The sequence below is a fragment of the Podarcis melisellensis genome (assembly GCF_964234715.1).
Source record: "Podarcis melisellensis genome assembly, chromosome: 2".
Lineage (NCBI taxonomy): Eukaryota > Metazoa > Chordata > Lepidosauria > Squamata > Lacertidae > Podarcis > Podarcis melisellensis.
The window spans coordinates 43701661-43729213 of record NC_138529.1 but is presented as its reverse complement, the minus strand read 5'-3'; the positions used below and the strand labels follow the sequence as shown (position 1 = coordinate 43729213).

General features: G+C 38.8%; 1 protein-coding gene across 7 annotated transcripts in view; it reads left to right on the top strand.

The window, feature by feature from the left end:
• GABRB2 (gamma-aminobutyric acid type A receptor subunit beta2) overlaps positions 1–27553 on the top strand; it is a 114446-nt gene that overhangs the window by 80833 nt on the left and 6060 nt on the right. For 4 of the 7 annotated variants that reach the window (XM_081899158.1, XM_081899156.1, XM_081899157.1 and 1 more), the window contains exons 7-11: positions 10422–10559; positions 12203–12355; positions 14971–15215; positions 20907–21017; positions 26419–26469. In XM_081899158.1, coding sequence (XP_081755284.1) covers positions 10422–10559; positions 12203–12355; positions 14971–15215; positions 20907–21017; positions 26419–26469 — 698 coding nt within the window. The remainder of the gene's footprint in view (positions 1–10421; positions 10560–12202; positions 12356–14970; positions 15216–20906; positions 21018–26418; positions 26470–27553) is intronic. The other 3 variants (XM_081899160.1, XM_081899161.1, XM_081899162.1) reach the window with 3 other exon arrangements.

Here is a 27553-nt window from a genome sequence, read left to right as displayed (position 1 = left end):
CCTGCTTCACATTACTATGTAAGCATCCAGCTGCCAGGTCTGCAGTTAAATAAATAAACACATTTTAAGAACCTCATTGCACCTTGATCTGGCCTGCCACTCATTTTGTACATGCTGAGCAAAACAAATCCAGAAGCTGACCCACTAGCTTCCCTTTCTTAGTCTGTCTTCCAGCGTGAAATATCTAAATACTTCTGGAACTGGAATTTCAAAAGTAAACCTTAGATTCCACACTTGGAAAGTAATATTAGCAATAACCTTTAAGTGGTATAATATAAAAACAGCAGTGCAAACAATTAAATGATTTATTTATTTTTACAGAAGCTCACGTGTTCCTTATGACAAGCAAAAGAACTTTATTATTATAGTATCCAAGAGCTCAGGAATTATTGGGACTGGATAATTTAATTTGCTGAGTGAGGGTTCTGACTTTTTTTAAAAAAAATATTTTTTATTAACAGGCCAATCACATCACATTATCCAAATCACATTAGTTCCAAATTATACAGCCAAATTTTAAATTTTGTTGGGGGTAGCCATACATCAAGCTCCGCATGAGTCCAAAACTCTGAACGAGTCCAAACATCACTTATATTACTGCTTTAATTAGACAGTTCTATCCAGTTCAATCCAGATAGTCCTTTATTATTTTCTTTCTCTTCTTGTTGTTATCGTATATTCCTTTCTTTGCGATCTCTGATAATTTTCACAAGCAGATTGAAAACAGGCATCCTCTGTGTGAGTGAGAGTTCTGACTAGGGTGTCCAAATGCTCTAGGTATGCAGTGAGCTGGAAGAAAAATGCCTTCAACACACAGACAGGTGGCATTTTCACAGCACAAATTATGCCCCAAAGCCTCTCTTGCTGGTTCAAAACTGCTGTTCAAACATTTCTTCTGAGAATATATTTTAGAAAGTGAGCACTGTTAAGCTCAAAATAATGTCTGAGAAGGAAAGTAAATGACAGCCTTATTTAGTTCATTTAGTTCATTTAGTTCATTTATTTATTAAATCCATTTATAGATCAATCTTAATTTTTAAAAATTGCTGAGCAGCTCAGAGTAAGATTATAAAATACACAGGTAGACAACAATACAAAAGCATAATAGATAATCACAAGCCTTTAAACAGCAAACAAGATAAAACATTCCCATAGATTGTTAAATTCACTGACCCTAAAGAGCAACCTCAATAAGATTCAAAGGCCTGGGTAAAGAGGCATGTCTTCAGTATCCAACAGAATTGGAGTATAGGTGATGACAGACAGGCCTCCAGAGGCTGGGAATTCCACAGAGAGAAGGTCCTCAGCTAAGTTGCCATCCCTTAGCCTTTCTTTGGTGGTACCCTCTACTGATCTCCATGGTCAGGCTGGGACATACCAGAAGAGGCACTTCATCAAGTATTTGGTCCCTGCACCATGTGCAGATCATGGAGAATAAGTAGCATGCTGCACTAGCTGCAGCCTCCATGGAATCTTCAAGGAGTTAAACTCCCTTGAAGGAGCAGGTGCTGTGGGTACTTCTTCAAGTGAGTTGACCCCAATCCAAAACAGGGCATCTACCCATTATCTTGACATCAAAGCAACCCACCAGTAGAGTATCATCTTGTCACAATTCATTTATTGGCCCTCATCCAGGCCATTAGCACCTCCAGGCTCTGGGTCAGTGCCTTCACTGTCTCACCAACCCCTGGGCAAATTCAGCCACTCCCCTCCAGCTAACTCTTATAAACTGGGATCAGCAGCGGTCAGGAAGTATATGTGGCAGGACAAACGCATTTGAGTCAACATCCTTGTGCCAGGAGAACTGGAACTTATCCCAACAGTGGCCAAGTCATCTCAGCTCATACTGCATCTAGATCAGAGCATCTGAGGATGACTACCTCCAAATTGCCTCAGAGGAGATATATTAGGCAAAACTAGCGTCCTGGGGGGGGGGGGAGAGTTGTGGGGAAGGTGGGGCCAACAAGGGTGGTGGGAGAAGACCTAAGAGAGAAGGGTCAAATAGCTAGAAAGGGGGAAAGTGGAGTAGGCAGCAGAGGGCAAAGAAGCCCCAAGTTCTGTATGGAGGAAGCAAGCAAACAAACACAGCATCTAACAGAGAAGAAAAGAGGGAGCTACAAAAAGGAAAGCTGGTGAAATTCATTTGAGAGCGGGAAGGGTGGTTGCAGTTGCCAATTGTATTTGGGGGGCTTCTTTTCTTATACAGTACATTCCCACAATCTGGCAGGCATTTTTCCAGTGTACAGATAAATCGGTGAAAACTTGGAACTGTGCTGAATGTGGTTTTAAACGATTACCGGAAGATAAACTTCTGCTCAAATAAATTAAGGCTGTGTCCTTTTTCTTTCTTTCTTTTTGTGACCTTAGGTGACAAAATTTAATGAAGTCTCTTTAAATTATATAGCAGAGTTGGAAACCTTTATTAGCCTAGAAGCTGCATTTTCTTATAAGCAACCTTCCACTGAAGGAAGAGGGCAGAGGCAAAAGCGGGTTAGGCAACAGATGTGACTAGGTTGTACTGCAACCATGTGGAAGCCGGAGATTTCTCCACACAGAGACCTCTCCACCCAGGCAAGAAATAGGTATTGTCAGTTCACAGACATAAGCACTCAGGGAGGATGCAGAACACAGGTAGTGAGGGATATGGGGAGCCTCAGAAGAGGGGGTGTGGCCTGAGGAGGGGAGCATGGCCTAGGGAAAGTACCCTAGATGGAGAGGCCTGGAGGGGCATATTTGCCTGAGTTTCCCTACTGCTGTGATGCAGTTTCACAACTCTGAGCTCTCCCCTGAGTGGAGGCTTCTTATCCATTCTTGGCTAGTTCATTTTAGTCCCTCATCCTGATCCAGCAAAGAGAAACCCTATGCAGACATGAGTTTCCTCGCTCTGCTGTGTTATGCACAGAAAAGCCTGAGATATGACAGGAAGAAAAATCATGTTCCAAAAACCCTGTAAGGTACCTGTGCCACACTATGGATTACTCTTTAGAATATGGATCACCCCCAGACTATGCTGTGCTAAACTTTTTTACTTGACTAGGCACGCAGTCACATATTCTTCCTCTGAGCTCCAGCAGCATATGATCAAGTTTCCAACAGTCCCGGGTTTCTTTAGATCATGGCTTAGTATTCTCCAATCATCCCCTAAATCTGAAGCCCTCCTGTGCTAGTTTATTTCATTGTTTTATTATTAATACATTCTGCTGTCGGTACAAGACTCACATACCCAGGCATAAATGAGCCTGTGTGGTGTTCTTTGCATACAAATGTAGTGTGTCATCTTTTGCTTTGAGGCCAAATTCCTTTTATGTATGTAAAGATATTACGATATTATTGCTGGCTTCTTTTTAATGAATATTTGCATGCAGATATCCTGCTTTTCTAGCCCAGGAGGCAAGATTATGTAACACTCATATGCATATTGACATAATTAAGAGGCTACCACTGAGAGAACTTGGAAGAGTAGGTTAACCTCTTGGAAGAATCTGCTGGCAAAATGCAGGTCTTTATAGGCTGGCACCATACAGGATCTAGAGTTGTTGCCCTATTGTCTCTTGTCATGCTGAGACTTAGATGAACTGCTAAAGGAAGAAATCCATGTATACTATTGAAAACCATTTTGTGAACATGAGTAAGAAATCCCTGTGCCCTTTCATGTTACTGCTTAGAGATACCATGCAACACGTTACTCTGTCCAGAAAGGCCAAAATGAAATGTCAGAATGAATTACTTTGTTTACATCTCCTGAAAATTACTCGTAACTCAGATGGAAATTTATTTTTATTTTTAAACATGAATAGGCCATTTTTCTGAGTACCCCTCATATGACAACCCTAATACAACATAATTTCATAGTACAATTGAAAGCTCATTAAAAGCCTTCAGAGATATCTGTCATGTGAAAACTACCTGAAACAGGTAGATTTCCAAGGCTTTTGAAAACACTGTTGTGTGGTAGCCTTCCAGAAATAAGTTGTTATGAAGTTCAAGAGCTGTGAGGTCACCACAGAAAAGGACCTCCCTGAACTAACTGGTGGGCAGACTAGGAGAGCTCTGTTGTTGATCTTAACCTATGGTCAATTTGATATTGACGCTTTAGACAGTCCTTCAGATATATCAAGCCGAATTTGTTAAAAGCTTTAATTATTAGGAATGCATTGACAAACAGTGCACTTGGTGTAATGATGGTGTTACACGAGCCAACTTCCATGCCCAAGTGGTATTACATGGTCGAGCTGTCGGGACTCTGGCAGCTGTATTTTGAATTAGCTGAAGGAAAGTTCAAATGCAGCCCCAACAGAGAGCACAATACCGTAGATTACAGTACCCAGGCCAGGACATGACCAGAGCATGGATTACTGTGGCTGAGGCAGACCTCTCTCCAGGAAAGGGAAACAATTGGCATACCAGCCAAAGCTGGTGCAGATTAATGAAACACACTCATGTTATGGCACATGTGCCAAAACCCAACTTGCGAGAATACAGTGTTTGGTGAACAGAGTGGAAATTTCCCCGTAGGCACGTTGTACATTTCCCTTTCAACAAAGGAAATTGGTAACTTTACATTGTGGGCATTATGTTTGGGAATTATGCTTTATTCCTTGCAACCTATATTTGTGATATAACTGTGGAATAATTAAGCAAAGCAGAGCACTAATGCAATTTCGCCGCCAGCATTATTGGACTTGCCAGATGTTATTCACTTCTTCTATACATGGTTCTAATTCACTACCACGTTAGCCTGCCAAGCAAGTGGGGATAGGGGTTAGATGTTACATATTAGTGTGCTTGTGCGAAAAGCTTGAAGGTATTGTTGTGCCTCATTTCACCGGTTATGTTTCATTAATCTTTTAATTTTGTACTGAAAGCTAGAATGACAATTTTGGGGTTTCTGGAACATCCCGGCACATACATTTTTGTTGACTTTTCAGTGCCAAAATGGCACTGCTGAGATTGTTCATAACCATCATCTTTTATAAATAATGCCACTTCTCTGTCCCTCACCTTATTTATTTATTTATTTATTTATTTATTTATTTTTGCCAAATTGGGTTTGTTGTTTGTTTGTTGTTTTGATTTGACCTCTTACTTTGGATTTCAATTTCCTTCAGAGCAAAAGCCAAAATTGTTAAATGGCCTGCAGAGAGTATAAGTAGTGTGTCCAAGTTTAACTGAGTGCAACAGCACTTGATGATATTTTGTATGGAAAAATAAGCACCTTTGATGAACCATTTCTGCATTCACATAGTATGCCATAGCATCTGATATAGAGCAGGGATGGAAAACATCCTTGGGTAGAGATTTGGCTCAGGGACTACATAGCTTCGTTGCTCTGCTACAGCAAGTAATGGTGTTATCAGAACAATGAAAAGGGAATTTAAAATGGTGTTTTGAGAAGTGCTGCAGGTACTGCAGACATTGCTAAAATTCTCTTGTTGTAGTAGCTTGATCTGGGTCATGGAGATTATGCTTGTTTTCTTTGGATTTGTGAAATAGCATAGGTAACCTGGGATAGTAGTCAGTACTGCACAGAAGAATGAATTATTATGTCCAGGTGTGAAACAGGGTGAACAAATTATAAGCCCAGGAAGAATAGCTTGGTCAGCCCAACCTACAGTTTTAATAACCAATTACCACTGAAGCCAACAAGAAAATTTGGGGCACTTTTATAAACGATACATAGAATTTGCAATAAATTGCATTCTCTTCACTTTTTAGTGAAAGAGAGATGCAATGGCAGACTGCAGGTTTCAGTATGTCTACAATCTATTCTGTAACATTCCACAAACAACTGGTGTCTGCATTTTAGATTTTGTGTGAATTTTTCACTTGAGTGATGACATTTAGCTTTTGTGGTATATTTGTGGGAATGTTCAGGTGTCAGAGGTAAGCCTTTCAGAAAAATGAGTAATATAAAAATATCAAATCTTTCTGTTCCAAAACACCAGATAATCCCAGGAAGTACAGAAGTATGTGTATTTTGTCAAATCATAAGAATACATGAAGAGCTCTGCTGGATCAGATTGAAGGCGAATCTAGCCCAACCCCTTTCTCACAGTGGCTAACCAGATGCTTATGGGCAGCTCACAGCAAGGGCATGTGGGAATAGTAGTCTCTTGCTGTTATTCCCCACCCCCAGCAACTGTGTTGAGAGGCTGGATGCATCTGATCCTGGAAGCAGCATATGGCTATGAAGACTAGTAGCCACTGATAGCCTCCATTAATTTGTCTAATCCAGGCACAGGCAAACTCGGCCCTCCAGATGTGTTGGGACTACAACTCCCATCATCCCTAGCTAACAGGACCAGTGATCAGGGACGGTGGGAGCTGTAGTCCCAAAATATCTGGAGGGCCGAGTTTGCCTATGCCTGGTCTAATTCATTATTTATTAAATTGGGGGTTGGGGGTGGATTATGGAGAAATGGTTAGGGATGCTCTTAAAGAAATCCAGAAATCCCACCACATGACTCTCGCCAATTGTAGCTAAGCCATGATCCCATTCCACCTTGCTAAGAACTGTAGCTGTCAGGGGAGAGGGTCTACATCACAAAAATTAAGGGTTTCCAACCCCACCTTTCCATACTAATGATTTTTTAAGCACTCGAACAGAAACAATATGTATCTAAATTTTTAATTTTCACATCAAAATCTGTTATTCTGTATATTGAATTAATTTTGCAAATTTTGATATTTTTGGTTTACAAGTGTATGCTTTTTTATTATTTCTCAGAGATAATATTTTCCATGCGGTACGGGCCACATTTACCAGATGAGGGACTTATATTCATAGGTACAATGATATTGCGAAAGAGCAGAGCCTAGTAAGAACATACCAATATCTAATCCAGATTAACACTAGAGAGCATTTGAGGGTGTCCTTCTCTCACAGAGGGCCTGTCCCTATGACAAAACATTCCTAAATAAATTTAGTGTCAATTTCTTGTGATTGTAGGTGCTGCCCTGAGATGTAAATGTTTCAGAAATAAGACTTGTTACATACCCTTTGCAGATGCTTTCTATATTAAAATTTGGGGATCCACATATTTCAAGAAATTAGGATATTGGAAGAATCAGAGGTCTAATCATGACACCATCACCAATTATTGGGCTGTGTCTAATTTTAGGCTAGAACTGTTGTATTTATCTCCTTCATACAATTGGATCACACATGCACTTGTCCCTGGTGGTGGTGCTTCCTTACTGTTCTCAGCAAGTACATTAAAACAGTATATATATTTGTGTATCTGAAAGTACAGAAAGATCAGGTAATGGATCTTAAAATGCAATAGAGTTGGTTTTCTACAGCACATTAGTTTTTCAGTCTTTTAAGAAGCAAGTAAACATAATGTGACACAAATCCAGTGAAAATGTTACAGTCAAGCGGAACACATGTCCACCAGTTTAGAGAAGGATTAAATATAATGACCCAGTTAATCCTTAAGAAATGAATGATTCATTCACTGAATTTTGTTCAGATGAAAATTCTGCAGCCTGTGTATTAAAACAGTTCTTATTCAGACCTCTGTTGGGTGGCAATGGGGAAATCCAGTTCATTATCAATAAGAGAGAACTGATGCCTTGATAAAACTACTATGGTTGTGTGCATGTGTTTATGTATGGCCTAATAAAAGAAGTTGGACAGTGAATTTCCAACTCAATCGTCATTCAAACATTTCCTCAGATTGAAACCATTTTCACCGATGTCGGTGAAGCTAGATTCTGTATAAATGTATTTTGGATTATATTTGTATTTATGCATTTTTTTCTGTATGTTCTTCTGTAATTTGCAGGACCTGTGCCCATGCTTTCTCCCCTTGCAAACCCCCCTGCTCCCACTTGCACCTCTCACACTGCCCTCCTCCCCACTTTAGGCCAGAAGTGGGAACTGTTTTGGTTCTGCAGCCAGATCCTTATCAGGATCTGCCTTGCAGTTCAAATTCAACAACTGACATCATGCTTTGAACTCTTGAAGTTGGAATTTCAGTGCACCTTGTTTTCATCTTCCTTTTAGCAGCATGTTGACGCCACCCCCCCAGTCCTTCTTCCTTCTTCTTGTGCTCTGCCTCACACATCACCTCTGCCTCCTCAACGGGTCACCTTTCTTCCTCTGCCCTCACTACCTCCTCCGCCTCAGGCTTAGACTTGCCCCATCTTCCAGTCTTCACTGTCATGTTCTTGTAATTGTCATTCTACTGTAGTGTGCCATGTAGATTGCACCATGATAACAAGGTTACACAAATATATATTTGAGATATAGTCAAAAATTGCAGGATGCAAACAAAAATTGTTTGGAGATTTTAAACAGGAAACATAAAGAAATATTATACATGTGGTCTGTGCTCACCTTTGATGGAAACAGAATGAAAGGATGATGTCACTAATCAGTGCTTCCAGCTGCCTTTGAGAAGCAATCATATGGTTAACTCAGTAGGAAACAACATGCTGGTGTCCGCTTTTTCCAGCGAAAGCAAAGAGTGAATGCTGCAGGCAACAAGGAACAATAGTGGAAATAAAGTTCAAGGACATCATCATGTTTGCCCCTGATTTAAGCTCCATATTTCATGCTACCAAAATAACTTCTTCTTTTTTTGAAAAATGAAAAATGTTTCCAGAGATGCTAATAGCTGCTTAAGAGCATGAAAACATAAATTTTTGAAGTATGAAATATTTCTCAGGCTTCGGTATAGAATTAAGTCCGTGATAGCAATGAGGGAAGTAAAAGCAATTAAGGTTGCAGTTCTCTACCCGTTCACCAGAGATTAAGTTTACTGGATTCAGTGGGGTTTACCTCTGAGCAGACATGGATAGGATTGTGCTGTAAGTGGCTCAGAAGGGCCTGTAAATAGTTATTAGCACTGTATCCAAAGCTATCTGTGTGCGAGATTCCACTCACACAACAAAAATTCACCTTCATTTCCTTCCCCTGCCCTCCTCTACCCTGCATCTCCCCACACACTTTCAAACCCATTTGGGGGTGGGGTTGGTGGACCCTTCAGGGCAGATTTTTGGGAGTGCAGTGGGGGAAAGAAGGGGGGCTCTGTTTCTACTCTGTTTTATTTGCTTGCTTACTATGAATCAGAAGAGTCTATTTCTGAGAAATCAATATGCCTTTGATTAGTTCCCAAAGTATATTCATTGGATTGCGGTGGAACTTAAACTGCACTTGAGCATAACTAATTTAAATTCTTCATTTTTAGCTAAATAGTGTCCCTAAATAGCTAAATAGACCCCTGTTGGGTCTGCAGGCTACAGAACTCATGAATCAGATAAGAGGAATCGGAGTCAGATCTGTATATGTAAAACTGGAGGATCACGTTGATACTCCTCTGCCGAGTCTTTGATTTTTCTCTCAATTGCCGCTTGTCATTTCCTGCATCAGTCCCACAGTTTCTTTGCTGGTGTCATCAACAAGCTGCACAAGTGACATTCCTTTTCCATTCGGGCACTTTGCCTGCAGGGCGATGCAGTCCAGTAATGGTGAGAGGCAGTTTAGCATGATCGTTGAGCTGGTGCAGTGTTCCTGGTCACCACACACCCAGCAGTCATGAGCTCTGACTCAGAAAAGTCTGTTTAGTACATGCTGTAAGTACTGGAAAGGCAGACTTGAAGAAGCAAGTGCAGCCTCGGAGGAATGAGAAGAAATATCTCATATGCAGCCCATCAGCCCTGCCGTAAATCTTCCTCGCTTTCCATGATTACTCCCTGACATTCTTTCTAAGCACATTGACAGAAATGTGATTGTTTGAAAAAAGGAGTTTTAACTTTTAAGAGTGGTGTTGTTGTTTTTTTTAAAAAAGGTAGATGATTATTAGGTATGTATATAAATAATCAAAGCTCTAAACAGCTGCTATGGTTGTACAAACTGGGTATAAGAGGATTAAATTAGTGCAAAATAGAAATGCAGATTTTATTTTTGTTAAATCTGTCTTTCACCTGGTACTTCTGGATTCCTCTGTCAAAAATCTGAATCTGTCAGCTACTAGCTAGGCTCATCAGTTTAGGCTATAAGCTAGTAGTTATTTCTCTTATTTATTTGTCTCAGGATTTTTAACCCATTTTCCTACTGCTTCTTAAGTTTTTAAAACAACAAAACAATATATCAAGTGAAAACAACAAAAGTGAGAGGTGGAATGGGTTCTAGCTGCTCTCAAGGTACCATAACAAAAAAGTCCCTTTCTCTATTCTTACCAAGCGGTTTCTGATTCCTGTTCCTAAGTGGCTTCTGTTTCACTTGTCCCAGATTAAATCAAGGCCACTTGAAATGTACAGAGTATGCATAGCAGAAGTGCTCAGTGTATTTGAACTTTGTAAATATTTATCTCGAATAAGAATAAACCAAAGTAAAATGACTGGATTATTCTTGCAGCAGATGTGATACTGCAAGTGCTCCATGTCCTAAAGCTTCCCTCCTTTATTATTTACAGATGGCTACACAACAGATGATATTGAATTTTACTGGCGTGGGGGTGATAATGCAGTTACAGGAGTGCGAAAGATTGAACTGCCGCAATTCTCCATTGTGGACTATGAACTTATCACCAAGAAAGTTGCTTTCTCGACAGGTTTGTGAAGGGGTGCCACAAAGGAAATGCATCTATCTGCTCGCTGAAAAGCTTCCCATCAGTTGTTTTGGATAGTACATAATGACTAGCTGCATGGATCGTATAAAGAATAAACAAATGAGCACTGAATAGGCAAACCAATACAATTTATTCCTTATTAAAATAACTGTGCCGTGTCAGGTGCACTAAACCTGCTGTCCTATGCATGCTTGCCTAGAAGTTAGTCCCATTGAACACAGTACATAAAGAAACATGTATAGGACTGTGGTGTACATATAGTAAATACTTTTGTATTCAGCCAGTGTGGGTCGTTGTTGTTTTAAAAGGGTATCAACCTTAATCGACCTGAACGAATAAACTATTTTCTATTTTCTGCAGCCACTCTCAAAGCTGATAAAAAGCAAGCTACTTTCCCCATACACTTTCATTATTAAAATATATGGATGCCCTTTTCTTATGCCTGATGACACCATATGGAATCATAATTTGATGCTACCCCCTCCCCTTTTTCAGGGCCAGCCTGCCCATGAGGCGGACTGAGGCAGCTGCCTTGGATGGTGGAATCCCATGGGGTGGCGCCCCTGCCACCACCACTATGGAAGCGAGGAGAAGCAGTCACAGCTTCCAGCAAGATCGCATTCAACTCTCGTGAGATCTTGCCGGAAGCTGTTGTGCAACCCCGATAAGTAAGGCTTCAGTGGGGGCAGTACATTCCTCAGATAGTGAAACAGGATGTGCAACTCCTGCTTCTGCTACACAGACTTCCAATCCTAGTTCAGTGGGGCTGTTTTTTTGGGTTTTTTTAACTAACAAGCAACACTCAAGAGAACAGGATGTAACTATCCGGACTGCTAATCAAGTCTGATTGCAAATACCACTTTTGCATTTCATGGATTTGTGCAGAACAGTTGTCCCAGTTTGATTTTTCTTGGGAGCAGAGATCAGTGGTTTGAAAGTATAAGGATCAGAATTTTGCTCCTCCCACAGGAGGTTTGTGTGGGAGGCCTAAACAAACCTCAGAGCCTAAACAGTTTTAAATATTGCTCTGTTTCTGGTGTTTTTACTTCTCATCCCCTTTCATTTCCCTTTTCCCAGCCCGGTCTTTTCCACTGTTCGCTTATTTGGTTACACAGGGGCTATTTTGAGTTTTTACTTGTTCTGGCATCACCTGCCAAGAAGATAATGATGAAGGAGCGGAATCATGCCATAAATACCCAACATGACAACTTGTTATGTTTGATTGATATGACAGCTAGTACAGAATGAATACAACTCTGCTTACCTGAATTTTGTGGCTATGAGTATATGAACCAGTTTCTGAGCCTAGCACTTCAGGTGATTTCAAAGTGACCATAGCAAGGTAGAACATGCAAAGGTCAAAATGCAATATTGGATGCTGAGCTACTGCAAAGCTTAATGGTTTCGGTGTATGCACACCTGCTAGCAAAGGCGCAGTGAACCTTTGACATCTTTGTTTAGGCACAGATTAAAGAAACTGGCATTTTGTTTGTTTAATAATAAATTTTATTTTTGCCTTATGGGTGTTGAATTACAATAAAAGTCTGCAGGTTGTAAATGTTAACAATGTGTTTGCAGGGCTACAGAACTGAAACTTGACCTTCTAAACATAAATTCTGTTCTAGGTTCCTATCCAAGGCTATCACTCAGTTTCAAACTCAAGAGAAACATTGGCTACTTCATACTTCAGACCTATATGCCTTCCATTCTGATCACTATTCTCTCCTGGGTTTCATTCTGGATCAATTATGATGCTTCAGCTGCCAGAGTGGCTTTAGGTAAGCACTTTTTGCTCAACATATATCCTGTTGTGCCAGCTACCCATAACAGAAGCTCCATTCCTAACATAACATAACAGCCAAATCCAATGGGTGACTTAGAATGGTGGAATTGTTGCACAGCTTAACTCTATCATTTACTTTTTGTGCTGTTACGCTACTTCCACTTGTGATACCCATCGCACAACAAAGCTCACCTGTGAAGTAGCAGCTTTTCTTGCACTAATGTTACTTTGGCTCTTGCCCTTTGAATGTGCTTCCTGTTCTAATTTTGGAGGCTGGTCAGGTTTACATATATTTAAGCACTGAAAAGCTTTCTTTTGAACCAGTTTGGATGAAATATTTAGAGATAATTTTAAAGTGAGTAAATCAAGGTAAATACAAGTGCTTCAGCTCAGCCAGATTGTGTGATGTTTTGTGCTGGTGTTCAGCATTGTTGTGTACTACTGCCTATTAAATTTACATTTAAGATTCAGAATTTGAGTCATCACAACCCAGCTAAAACAATTTCTTCTCCTAATTAGCTTAAAATCATTGCAATTTATATTAGCACTGTTTACTTAGTGGAGCAAACCTATATGAGGTGGGAAGTGGGGAGTAATACAATTAGAAGAACCTATGCCCTGCCAGTTCATGTGGAAAGAGTGGGGCACAGGTTTTTCCACCCCTTTCTAATTTGGTTGGAGGAACACTAGCTGCAGACATCTCCATTGCCTCACAGAGAGGCTTATAAATCCAGATCTTCCCCTGAGAGAGCAGACCTCTCTTTTCAGGGAGGTCCAGAAGACCGTATGGCTTAGGTCACCTTTTCAGGGACCATAGAGTTTTGCAACCTTAGCTACTTTTCTTGCAATATATTTAATCTAAAAATTACAAAATATTCTTACCTTGCTGGTAATTCCTCAGACTATGGGGAGGGTTCAAAGCTGGAGAGAAAACATATTTTGCATGCAGAAGACCCCAAGTTCAGTCTCTAGGTTCTTGTTTCAAAGGGCTGGGAAAGATCCTGCCTGAACTCTGGAAAGCCTCTATGCCCATTGTTATAGAGAAGTACCCAGCTAATGAACCAATTTGTATCTTTTACTACGCTCCTATCTCAACATGTAGTATTGTCTTCTTAGGTAAAATTTGGGTAAGGTTGAAACAGGATTCTACTTTGCAGGAGTATGGCTTCTTCTCTTAATGGGCATTTCAAATTCCACAATTAAAATAGTTTACTGAGCTGAATCCTGATAATATCTGTTACCATGGACTTCTTTACACCATAGTATTGCCTCTGGCTACATTGGGGTAAAAACTCCAGGCAATGCAGACAAGGAATTCCACTGCCTTCAGTCACATGCTCTTGTTGACTTGTCTTGACATTTGCCAATGCTGTCCAGAGCTGAGTGGAACTGCACCCAACCCCAGGTCTGGGCTTGAAGAGTAGCAAATAGGTTCTACATCTCTGACCATACAACAGTAAAAGGCATGGCTTCTAGGATTTGTATCAGGCTTCACCAGTCACACGACTTGATGTTGCAAAGTCCTTTTGTGCCTGAAAAAAGCTCTGAAGCCTGAGAACACGCACAGTCTACAGTTCAGCTTAGGTCCTAAACCTAGACCCCACAATTCCTAGTTCAAACCCTCTTGTCCCTGACAGAAAAATTGACAAGTCACTTTGCTTTTATGTGGGTCTGTGAATGATGACTCTAGATTGTGTCCCAAGGCAGAATAGGAACAGCTCATGAGACACTGGTCTAGTCATGGTTTGTTTACTTTCTTTCAACTTGTGATTCATTCACCCAACAGTTATACACAAATCAGAGGTTGAAAGAGTTTTTGTGTTGCCATTCCAACAAAACTGATAATGCAAACAAATCTTTTTAACCTCCTGGCACAGTAATCCAATAGGTGATCAGCTACAACAAATGTTGCTTTGTTTTTAATATTCGGTTGGAAACTGCCCAGACTGGCTGGGGAAACCCAGCCAGATGGGTGGGGTATAAATAAATTATTATTATTATTATTATTATTATTATTATTATTATTATTATTATTATTGCTACTGGTCTTTTAAAACTAGTTTACATTAGCAAGCCTATTGAGTTTGCTGAACCTTGCATTCCAGGTAAGGATCCCATTCTAATGCAAATTTAAACTTAAGCCTCTTCAAGTTTCCATAGCTCTTAAGAAGAAACATTACCTAAAGGAAGGTTGAATGCATTCTCTACTGTTCCCTCGATTCAAGCTAATGTATATTGCACAAGGTCTTCAAGCAAGATTTTTCTGAGAATTCAAACCAGAAGACAACATGTAAAAAAAATTAAGTAAAACCAGCATACTGAAGAAATAGGTGCACTTTATAACCTGTGTGATACACAAGTGGAAAGATTTCCATGGTGTTGACTTTGAGAATTCGTAGCATTTAATGTTTTTTTGTTCATTACTGTAATAAGCATCACCACCCAAAAACCAAAAAGAAGCTAGTATGGAAAATATTTCTTCTAGTGCTTTTCTGGAGTGAACTCCAGCTCCCCCTAATATCTATCTCTATATCTCTATATCATCTCTATATCTCTATATCTCTATCTATACACACACACTATTTTGAATTTTTTGATGCTTCCCCCCAGGAATCACCACGGTGCTGACAATGACAACCATCAACACTCATCTCAGAGAAACTCTGCCCAAAATCCCCTACGTGAAAGCCATTGACATGTATCTGATGGGATGCTTTGTCTTCGTGTTCATGGCCCTACTGGAGTATGCATTAGTCAACTACATCTTCTTTGGCAGGGGACCACAACGCCAGAAGAAAGCAGCCGAAAAAGCTGCCAGTGCTAACAATGAAAAATTACGAATGGATGTCAATAAGGTAAGTTCCAATGGAACATGATTAGCATCTTACAGTTACAGCATTAGACAATTCATTTTCTTCCAAACAGAGCCTTTTTTTACATTTGGTTCTTCTGCTGCACAAGTCCAGTAGGAATTTTATGGGCCATATTGGCTTTCACTATACAGCCTTTCCAGATGATTTTTTTAAAAGCTAAGCAAATAAAAAATAAAAAAACACCTTATAGTCTTATTAAATAAGCTTGAACTAGCCCCAAGCCAATGTTCATAATACGATACTTCCAACTTTACATAATGGATGAAGGTGTAGCATTGTGGAAGGGATAAGATAGTCCATATGCCATGCAAAAAGTAAATTTGTGTGTCTGTGCTCTGGACATAAACACACAATGTTTAGAGACCTAAATGTAGGGATGCAGTCAGTTCTGCATAGACTGAAGAAGTGCTTTTATAGAAGAGTATTTGATCTAGAGGAGGCCTTTGCTCACAGAAGGGGCAGTTTTTGCCTCCTGACTTTACAGTTGCCCAATGACACTTTCCAAACTGCTCTAGAACCACCATCCCCGCCGAGCATATTTTCTAGGGGCTGAAGAGGAGAAGGGAAATCAGCAAAAATTGACTTCTCCACATCCATTGGTGGATCTTTACAAAAGATTTTATATCCACCCAAAAGAAACAAATAGTGCATGGCTGTGATGGCTTTTTAAAAAAAATAATCAAAGCAATGCAAAAGTTTCATGAGATGGTGGGGGCATTAATATAGTATAGACAACTTTGTTAGTATTCACTTTTTTCTATTTTCAAATTTTGATGTGCTTGTGTCCCACCCTTACCCCCAGCAAATATTTATTTGCTGCTGTTGTTTTGTAAAGTGGGCGGTTGACAGTAAAATACAATAGGAATAAACATTCAATAAATGCCACAATAAATTGGCATTTTAATAGTAAACCAGTCTAATAAGATGCACAGCACTACTAAAAGAATTAAACACATCAAAAGTGTCACAAGCTTATAAGAATTGGTGTTGCAAATTCTTTCTAGAAAGTGTCCCTGATCATTCTTCTAAACAGACCCCCCCCATGGTTTTGCATAGCATGAATTCTCTAGCTCGTTAAAAGTCTAACACAAGAGTGTAGCAGCTGAAGGAAATAACTTTTTCCCTTTTAACGTGGTGTTGTGCAGTGGTAAAAAATGCAATATTCTTACATTGGAAGAAGATCCATAGATGCCTGGATCCTGAGCAACCAATTGTCATAGCTGTACACTTCTTTATTATGCAAAAAAATACAACCCAAAATCATCTGGAAAGCCCTTGAATGCCTTGGGCTTTACTGTCACTTAGTGGCATTTTCCTCTTTCTGAAGCTTGATTTACAAGATGGATTGTATTCACTATAGGCTTTGCTGTCATCTGTCAGGCAGAAGGTTTGAAGGCTTTAAAAAATTCATGAGTTTTCCAGCTGTTCCTCAGAGGAACAATCCAAAATGATGGCTAAACTACGACGTACTTGAAAGCTGTGTGATACTCTATAACAGAACCAAAAGGGGGTATAAACCTGACAGAGAATACGGAATCAATATAAGTATACTTACATTTTTATAATGTCAGCAAAAGCATCATTTCAGCAAATATGGCATGGAATTATTTGTAAAATTGTATAGATGTAAAACTTGAAATATTTCATAGGAAATCGTGTATTATTTTTTTAAAAAAATCCAAATTCCATGTCGTATTTTCTCAAATGTGTGAAAAGAGAAAGAGTTAATAATTGTTGGATTCACACGGTCCTGGGCTAGACGTTTTGGTATGTTTCTGGGTTCCCCCTCCCCTTTATGCAAAGACTTCCCCTCATGTAGTGGAATGTCCCCTCCCTCTCATCTCCCTGTGCATGGGATGTTTTGGGATTTTCCTCAGCTCTCCCAAGCAGATTGGGAAGGAGGAGCACAGGGAGAGAAGAGGAAGGGAGAGGTCTGTTGTGCAAGCAGAAATTATTCTGAATGGGGGTACTTTGTTGGATACAACCCTTAATTTCCCTGTTCCCTACCTGCAGCTTGTTACAATAATGGTACTATGGTAATTTTGCTTGACTTCTAGTTGCAAATAAACAGAGGTAAACTGCATAAAAACAGGAAGCAACCATCACAGCAGCCTTATCTTTTCACAGTGGTGCTCAAAAACAGTTTATATAACACATACACACAAAAAACTTTATTGGCATGTACATGTCTGTTTTCAAAATCTTTTTTTCAACATTTCAAATAATAAAACATGCCAAAAATGCCTGAAGGTGCTTACAAAGAAAACCAGTGAATAAAGGTGGGTTAAGAATTATTTTTGGGCACATGCAGATTGAAAAAGAAAAGAAAATCTGTTGTTCCTCACTTGAAGTTTTTTGAAAGTTAAATAATATAATAAAATGAATAGAAATCATTAAGAGTGCAGCTGTTGACTATGTGATAATTTGTAATATGGATTGTGCTAGAAGTAAATAAGAATATGAAATGCAGTAGTATTAGATGATGCATCAAGAATGGATTGTGGGAAACCTCTTAAACAAAATTATATTAATTTGGAATTAATTTGTGTAATTGGGTTAAAATTGGAAAATCAATAAAAATTATTGGCAAAAAAATGATTAATTTTTGGATATTAAATATTTGCTGCCAAAATTATAATTTCAAGTTTTATTTGAGGAAATGTGGAAGCCATTCACTCATAGAGCCATTTCAAATATTACATTTTCATGCAAAGGTTTGATCTATACAAAGGTTTTCTCAATGATACTTTATAGGTATCAGCTTTCCAAAGAAGAGGGAAGGGAACTCCATTTCCATACATGGTTCCTTTCTCTGTGCCTAGACTGTCTCCTTTTAGACTGTGGCTGATGGATATTCCTTACTTGCTTATTTAATATATTTCTACCTTTTGTAAATTAGACTTGGGGTGAATTATAGTACAACAAGATATCCAATGAAGATAGAAGCATAAATAAATAATAACAGAAGATGATGTATAAAAAGAGAATAGGGCTGTCAAGGTTCAAGAACACAGAGCAGACCACACAAAATAAAACATGGACGGTGTGAAATGAGCATGTGTAGGGCAGCAGTTCCACAATTTGAGTGCTGCGACAGAGAAGGCCATCTCTTCATTGGCCTCTTGCTGGGGCACTCAGAAGAGGGCTTCTAGGCAAGATCTGAACCAATTGTTTAGTTACCGTTGTAGAAGGTGGAACTTTGAAATATACAGGTATCAGGCTTAGGGCTTTAATGACCAAGGCCAGTATTTTGAATTGAGCCTGAAAACAAACTGTGAGCCACTGAGGATCTTTTAACATCGGTGCCTACTTGTCACTGCTTCCAGAGCCCATGGAAGTCAGTGTGAAGTTTCAGGTGCCAAAGGAAAATGGTTTCAGAACTTTATCTCCAGAGATGAACCAACATTTTAGATACAACCAAGTGTTCCTCCAGTGTATCACAGGGCATGACAAAACTGTTGTGATTTTTTTAATCAAAGTATCAGTTTTTGTGTTGCTATTAGTTAAAAGGTAGCTTGCAACATTTCTTATTTTCTAAGAGGTCACAATTCTCACTCTTCAGAAAACCCTTCTTGGAAACAACAGCAGCATAGCTTCATTTATTCTTTCAACATCCTTTGTGTGTAGCTTGGTGCAAGTATAAATTTCCCTAAATCCTGAAGGGCCCACCTGATCTGTCATCTCCATCTGGCCTGAATTCTCCCAACCCTTCTCTTTTCAGTACTGTAAACAGCACTATAGTGAATAGGGCTTAAGTCAATGTATGAGGAGGGAACAATGTCCACAAGCATACTAGTTCTGCCTGTTCATCCTCCTCATCGTCGTCGTCCTCTAAATGTTCCTCAGTGGCTGTCCGCATCAGGGAGACCTGTATCTGTGGAGGTTCCTTCATGTTTTGGAACCCTCGTTTTGTTGGTTTTTAAAATGTTCAGAAGCCTCCATGTGTACAGGAGACTTCCCCACTGCTATCACAAATAGGGCAACAACCATGAGGATGGGGGTGCAGATAGAATGCCTGATTTATGGTTTCACATATCAGTTTCAAGTGTAACCATGGTTGGCATGGAAGCTATAGACAAAAAAAAGGAAGAGGAAATCAAACAGGAGAGGAAAAGAACTGTGCATGCCAAAGGGGTGTTTCTCAAGTTCTTAAAAATTATAAAGAAGGGTATCAGTCTCAGGTTTTATTGATTACTTTATTGTTAATGTTTCTAATGCACCTTCCATACCAATAAACCCCAGGGTGCTGTATAATAATAACACCAAGAAAATACCAGGAGTATAACCCATTAAACTGATAAAATCTAAAAGACAACTGCTAAAAAAGCAGACCAAATGCACAGGCAGACAAGAAGCCCTTAACTCGACACAGAATAAATTGCAAAAACAGTCAAGTTTGGGCCTAATACCATTCCAGATAAGCCTATCTGAATTGATGCTGCAGATCCTCTCAACAGTGTCTCCCAAAATATTTTTGTTATTTAATTTTTATAACCACAGTCGGTCCCTAAAGTTCCAGCTCCAGACAAAAAACAGAAAGCAATCTACTCAACATAATGATTGCCAGCACAGAAGCAAAATCTAATGGAATGTGTCCTGTTGCTCCTGTCCTAGTAATTGACAACCCTCAGACACGCTTAGTGGTAACACATTTCTACTTCTTGTCTATTGTCCTGAATGCAGCTGCTTAATGTTTACCCAAGTGCCATTGTCAGGTTTTTAGCATTCCAGGGTGGAGTTTAGGGCTCAAAGGTTTGCCTATGAATCAAATATACTGTGAAATCTGTTTGTTCTGTTTCACATTCACATTCTGTTCTTACCAAGTATCTCCTTTTTTCCCCTTCCTTTTTTGGGTATCCATGCTATAAGTATGTGAACTTTGTGTTTATATATTTGACTCTGCATCTCAATTCTTCCTTTAATTCAGTTTTGCTAGCAAAAGAAACATAAGGGTTTGCCCATATGGTGATTTCACAGCCATTTACTAAGAAAACATGCATTCATAGATCAATTATATTATATTTTACACATTAAATCTTGATCCAAAGCTGCTTCAGCTCCATTGAAGCCCCTCTTCCATTGATTTTTCATGAATTCCCTTTCTGTTATGTTCTAAATGTGTTCAGTGCTGACACCGCACATTCAGCCTGGGAAGATAGTGTCAAGACTACTATAATGCTTGTTTTGTCAGATCAATTGGTTTTAATGGCTTTAATTGCACTTACACCTCTACTTCTGTCTGAATCTCCTGCAGTTGACTGTCATGTTATTCCTTATTCTCTTTACTTTCATCAAGCTCTCTATCCACTTAGCTCTTATAATTTACCTCCATGTGAGATCGTTTCCTCTTCTGCCATTCCATGTGACAATGTCTTTGGCTTTTTAAGAGATATATGATGTATTTGAGTCCAAAAGGCTCAAATCATTTTGGATATTTGACACAGGCATGACTAGCAAAGCCTACTATTGTTTTCTTCTGTGAAGCTCCCGTGTGTTCTGTTATCTTCTGTCTCACATTTAATTTAGAATATGGTCTGTAAATTTATCATCCAATTTCAAAGAAGTATTTAGAGTTATTTTACAACTACTATGTTAGTTCTAGCTCTGCTCACCATTCCCTAATTAGTAGAAGCCAAAAGACTTATTTAGCATATTCTCTACTTTGTCTTCCAGATCTTTTATAAAGATATAAAACAAAATGGGACCGAATTGCGATCCCTGGATCCCACTGGAAATCTCTCCCCATCTAGATGGACTGCCAGTTACGATTACTCTCTTAATACGGTTAGATAGCCAGTTTTTGATCCATTTGATTGTACTAATTTTCCAAGACATCTTATGTTGGCTTTCTAACCATAAGATATTGTATAGTGCTGTATGAAATGCTTTACTAAAACCCAGATAAAATATCCACTGTTTTCTCATCATCCATTACATTGTAAGTCACTTTGAATTCTTTTAGTAGAAAAGCAACAAAAGAATTTTTATATAAATAATCTATGTTGCAATGACAATTTATGAATTAATTCAGTAGGTTTAGCTTTAAACCATGTTGATCTAGCCCTTTGTGAATATAGCACATACTCCATTTGTTTTATTATTATGGAGTTGACTGCTAAGGTTCTAGTATGGAGTCACGATTTTAATTTATTCCTAATTTTAGGAGGAACTATGGCTCCTTCTAGATTATTTTAGTCTTCATTAGTTTTTCACAGATTCATTGAGGAGTGCTTGAAAGTTGAAAAGTTTCTTTTTGGATGCATTTCAGTTTGTCTTTTATTTGTATGAGACTCTCTGTGTATGTGTATATATGTGTATGTGTAAGCAGTTACTTGTTTTGTGTAATCCATTTCCCAATGAGCTTTGTTCTTCCATTTGTGGCTTACTAGCTATTTTAAATATATATATATATATATATACATTCATACTTAAAGCCAACTAGAAATCTTAATCCATAAAACTTTTCACACTGCTTGGATATCATACCATCTTGGATTTGCTTTGTTCCAGGTATTGTGCAACTCTGTTTCCTTCAGTGAGCAATATTTTTTCTCTCCATTTTCCATGCAGAGTATGTAAATCATTTATCAATAACTTCTTAGCACTGCAATTTTTTTCTGGATAGCTTCTTTGGGGCTTATGCCTATCTGAGATTTAACATTCTGAGCTTCCCTTGTTTCCACTTTTGGGATCTCTTCTCTGATGCACCTTGCATGCTCTTATTATCTTATATGAAGATGCAACAGTAATAACAGCAGTAGTAATTTATAACAAGCTAGTAAGCAACAGTATTTACGTGAGAATGAAGGAGTTTTACTAAGCAGCGTTTAGTAGAAGAAGGGAGCCTAGAATTCTGTGCCAAGATTCAGTTCTTTTACAGAATTGTACAGGTTTGCACATGTTCTTTCTGGTTGCAAAAGTTGAAAAATGTCAACTGCCTTTGCTACTAGCAAACTTCTTTTTAGTTTACTGCCTGAGATTTATTTGTTTTTCAAGTCTATTCACTTATAAACACATTTTTTCTTGTCTAAACTTTTATCCCACAATATCATTGTCCAATAATACACAAATAGGATCTGTTGTTTTGTAGAAGTGTTCATATAGAAATCACTTCCTTTGACAATCAAATCATTTCAATATATGTTAATAAAACTTCCATTATTGATTCTATGAGGCAAACCCCATTTCAAAATATAGTCTGAACTGATGTGGCCAGCATCTGCACTTTTAGATAAGGTATACTATGTGGACATGCTGGCTGTGATTTAAGAGTACTCTGCATATAATGATAAACTTTGGCTCAGTAGTCTCTGTATTATGTCACATATCTACGGACAGCATGCATGAAAACTTGGAAGCCTGTTCATTGTCTCAGAAACAACCAACTAAGGCTGACCTGGTGCCTTCATTACATATCTTTAGGTGCTAGGCGCCAGTTTCTCTTTAACCAGGCCTTTGGCTGATTAACATTACAGTGGTATCTCAGTTTAAGAACAGTCCTGCTTACGAATGATTCGGTTTACGAACTCTGCAAAACCGGAAGTAGTGACCCGGTTTGCGAACTTTGCCTCGGTCTAAGAACGGAATCTGAATGGTGGAAGCACACTGGCAGAGGGAGGCTTCATTAGGGAAAGCACATCTCAGTTTAAGAACAGTTTCAGTTTAAGAACGGACTTGCTGAACGGATTAAGTTCGTAAACCGAGGTACCACAGTATATGTCCTTTTAAATGTTTTTGAGGGGGGGAGGGTTATCAGTTTGTTTGTGTTTTTATTTAGTATTATGTGTTCTCTTTTTGTATTTCTATGTTGTTTGAGAAGTGTCTCCATCTCAGGCAACCGGTTCCAGGTCATTTTGTTAAATTTCCCTAGCCAGAATAAGAGGTGGGAGAGGGGCATAATTAAGAAAGAGCAAGCCTGAGGGACTTTAGCCAGCATTGTGTTTTAGTTTGCTAGTGAAGGTAGGATTGAAGAACATGGTGGGAGACCTTTTTTGGGTTGCTCTTGGCTCCCATTTCAGCTGTCAGTGTCATTCAGTAGTTTCATAGGTCCACGAGAAAGTGGAAAGAGAATTGCAGTATAAAGGCTACCTATTTCGTAGCCACAAAGGAGATAGAACCAGTTCTGCTCAGTACTAAATCTCTAGCTACCTATCAAGTTTGCATCCTTTTTGCACTCCCATGATGACAACAAAAAATTCAAATGAATTTGAAATAAATGTAGCATAGAGCTGGTCCACTCATTACAGTTTCCATAAATATGCCAATGAAAAAGTGCAACAAGTGCAGATGTATTTGTATGATGATGCTATATCAGTGTCAGGTGGCAAACTGTGAATGACAAGGATGGGGAATTCGTAAAGGAAATTCCATTTCCTCTGACATCCCAGTGCCTTTAAAAATTGAGTATTGGGAAAGCAACCAATTCCCAGGGACATCCATTTGGGGGCGCGCGCATTGTGCTAAAGGAAGTCCTTGCACAGAGTTCCTGCTGATAGCACTCATTAGTTGAATCCTGCTAAGTGTTTGCCTTTATCTTAAGTTATTCCTACTGTTTAGGATATCATGAAGCTTTGATATGCTTAAGTATACATGACTTTCCACCATGTAAATATTTATGGTTAAGCTACAGTTCAAAACAGGGATGAAAAACCTGTAACCCTCCAGATGCTGTTAGACTCCAGCTCCTATCAGCTTCAACAAGCATGGCAAACAGTCATGGATAATGGGCATTGTTGTCCAACAATATCTGCAGGGCTATAGGTTAGCCAGCTCTGGTTTAGAATGTGGTCAAAATCTATATTGCATACTTTGCAGGTTTAGAGAGTTGCCAAAATTAAAGCAGTCTGCAATAAATGACTACTTTGATCCATATTTTCCACATTGAATTTGTATTTTTTTAAAAAAGAAAGTGCCTAAAAGCAACTATTTATAACTATGCATTGCTGTTGTGTAAGAATTTTCTATAAACCAGCAGTGTACACGCCATTGTTTTCCATCTCTCCATTAGCATTATGTAAGAATTTGCTCTGAAGGTAATGTGAGGCAGTGGTGGCAGCAGACTTTGCCTGTGGCCTCTTACAGAAAAGGTCACAAGGTAGCTTCTCCATACAGTCTGTAGTGCTATTCCTGGTGACATCAGAAAAAAGGTCAAGTCAGCTGTGTAAAGCTCTCTGTCCATAGCAACAATCTCAGAATGCCATCTTTAATTTGCACAAGGACAGTGTGTATCCAGCTTCTGCTTGTTTTTAGATACATCAGTTATCTTACATAATCTGAAAGCCTGCCTTCCAATTCTTTCAGAGAGCTAAATAATTAGCTTTCGCCATGACAGAAAAATTCTCAGAAAGCACTTTTTTGTTGTTGTTGTTCAAGATCTTTTTATAGAGAATACATTTTGATACAGCTATCACAAATAGAATGTTTAAATGTAGCAGTTCAGACAGTATAGAAAAGTGCAACTGCATAATGCTTTGACAGAAGCAGTGGTATCATTTGGGCAAATAGTGGGTTGCAATTATACACACCTATTGGTGCACATTTGTAAACGCAGATCTAATCTCAGTCAGCTTTATTTCAGTTGTTGTTAAAATTATATAATAAATTGTACATCGATGAAACAATTTCTCAGAAAATTTATCAATCTTAAAATGGGTCAAGTGCACAAGATTAGAGGCCCGATAATCTACGGTATATTGTGATAGCTGTAGAGTAGCTGGAAGGACTGACGGTTGTAGAACAGTCACTTGCTGCCCTTGACTGAGCTGCTTTGATCCTAAGGTTCTCTGACTGCCATTGACTGAGCAATCCATGTCCAACACAGGCTAAATGGCCTAGTGCAGTAGGTCTAGAATAAGACTATATAGCACAGGTAAAGAAAAGGAATTGAGAAGATAGCAGGGAAAGGAAAGCAGAAGGTTTTGACAGAAGGAGCAGTCTTAAATAAATTGAGAAAAGGGAAGGGCGGCCATGGAAAAGAAGAGTAGAGCAGAGGACAGTAAGGAAGACATACTGATTTGAAATGATCTTTTACTGAAGGGCTTTGTTAGGGGTGAAATGCTGAATGGATAAGACAATCCATCCAATAACTGGGCCAATTTTGACAATGTTGCATTAGTGCTCTCACACATTGTTTTCTTCGTTCCATTTGATTTCAGAATCAGAGATAATAATAAAAAAGTATGACTGTATTGACAGCTTTGTTTGTCCATGTTTTAAAAGTGAGTTGCTTGCAGGCAATGGAATTGAAGGGCTGAAATGCTTTACTGTGTCAGTTTGATGCATGTTTGATAGTAAATAATAAATGTGCACTACAGAAGCACCTCAAGAATAAAGCTGGTTTTTAAAGCAAGAAAGCTACTAATGTAACCACTAAATAAAAACTGTCACTTTATTATATAGGTATAATTATTTTACACCTAAATAATTTGTTAGATTTGTGTGCTGCTGATATAAAAGAGTCAACACCTATAGAGAGCCATCATTTTGGAGTTTCTAGATATTGGGAATCACCTGCCATGTAGGTCTATCTGCTATTTGAGCTGGGAGGGTCAGCAATGTCCCATGCTCTGTGGTCTACATTTTGCAAGCTGATTTTAGGCCCAACAGTGAATTCTATTTTTATCACTTAATCATGTTATCATTTAAAGTGATTGTTTGATACCTCCATGATTATTATGTTCAAATTAATGTTTTGCACCATTCATCTTCTATTTTTGTTACTTGTCCCCCTTTCATATGTTTACCTATTTTCCCTGCCCTGTGGAATTTTTTTATACATAAAGTCTGTCTTGCCCTATCAAGAATCCCGTTATGTGGCTGAAGAACCACATTAGCATCCAGACTTCCTTCCCCCTACCACCTTTTAAATCCCCATGTTGTTCCCCTCTCTCCTGACTAATGTTTACATGTCATCATTCCTTTCTTGGTCAAAAATGACCAGGTTTTTGTGTGTGCGGGGGCTATACATTTCCATTACAAATTTGTGTTGTCTACAATGTCAGGGCCAAGACAACAACAGCACCTCTAAACCAAGGATATACTTCTGCTGATTGTTGGCTCAGATTGCCCTGTGCTTTTAATTAAAGTGCATCGTTTATGATAATAGCCTATAGTACATTAATTTTTAATGAAAGCTAACAGCTGCCTTTTCTCTATGGAAACCGGTCTTGATTTTATTAACTTACAGGACAGAAGAATAATTGGCACATATCATTGTCCAGAAATGTATTCAACAAAGGTATATTTTATTGTTTTATAATGATTCTATCCTTAGAGACTTACTAGTGAGATCTTGGACCATTAGTGGTCAATCAAAGATCCCACGGCACTTTTTGCAAGAACTGGCATCTTAATGCCAGGCTCCTGTCCAAGTTTTGGTTGTATTCTAAGTTGTCTTCTACCTTCTGAACCATTCCCACCACTCACCCACCCACTGCATAGTTTTAATTGGCTACAGCATTCTTCATTTCCTGTACTAAAATACAATGCGTTGTTTGGCGATGTTAGATAGCCACCCCATTTCGCCTGAGAGGTGATTGCACTTGTTGGTGAAGTGATGTCGCTTTCTAAAAATCTGTAAAGCGCTTTGGGATCCGTCTGGATAAAAGGCGCCCTGCAGAATTAATGTGTTTCACTGTTGTATTGTAAGCTTCTATATAGTTATAAGCATACATTTTCATTAGGGATGGGTGAACCTGCTGTATTGCAATGGTGCTCTCAGTAGCCTTCCTAAAACTTCACTTCAGATCCAAAAATGAGGTCAATTTGCTTTTCATCCTTTTATCCTTTATCGTAACCTTCTGCATTTCCTGTTTCGGAAATGAAAGGTAGACCAATTTCCAATGGTTCCAAAGCATGTGCAATCACTTTCTAACTGCTATACAGTAAATCAATTGGGAGGTTCATCCATTACTAATTTATGGCTATGTAGTAATTTCCAATGTCTCTTTGGAAAAGGTGTAGAGACCTCCAGCCTTCTCAAACTGTGGTGTTATCAGACAAGGAGTCTGATCACAGCAGAAAAACATCTGACAAGAAAAAAAGAGTAATACTAAATTGCTTATATGCTGTTTTTCTCCTAAATTCTTTGGGTGTGTGACAAGTTATTCACATTGCAGCAACCGTTAATGGCATCTCCGCAGCAGCCATAGAAGACTCCAAAGCTGGCCATTTGAGAATTTGATTTATATTTATTACCAGGCACTTTTTTTCTCAGTGTTTCATTCCCTCAATATTCTGTAACATGACCTTGTCAGAATACACCAACCCCTATTTTACATTCAAGCAAATTTATCTCTGGCCAAGTGCACAGTTCCATTTTA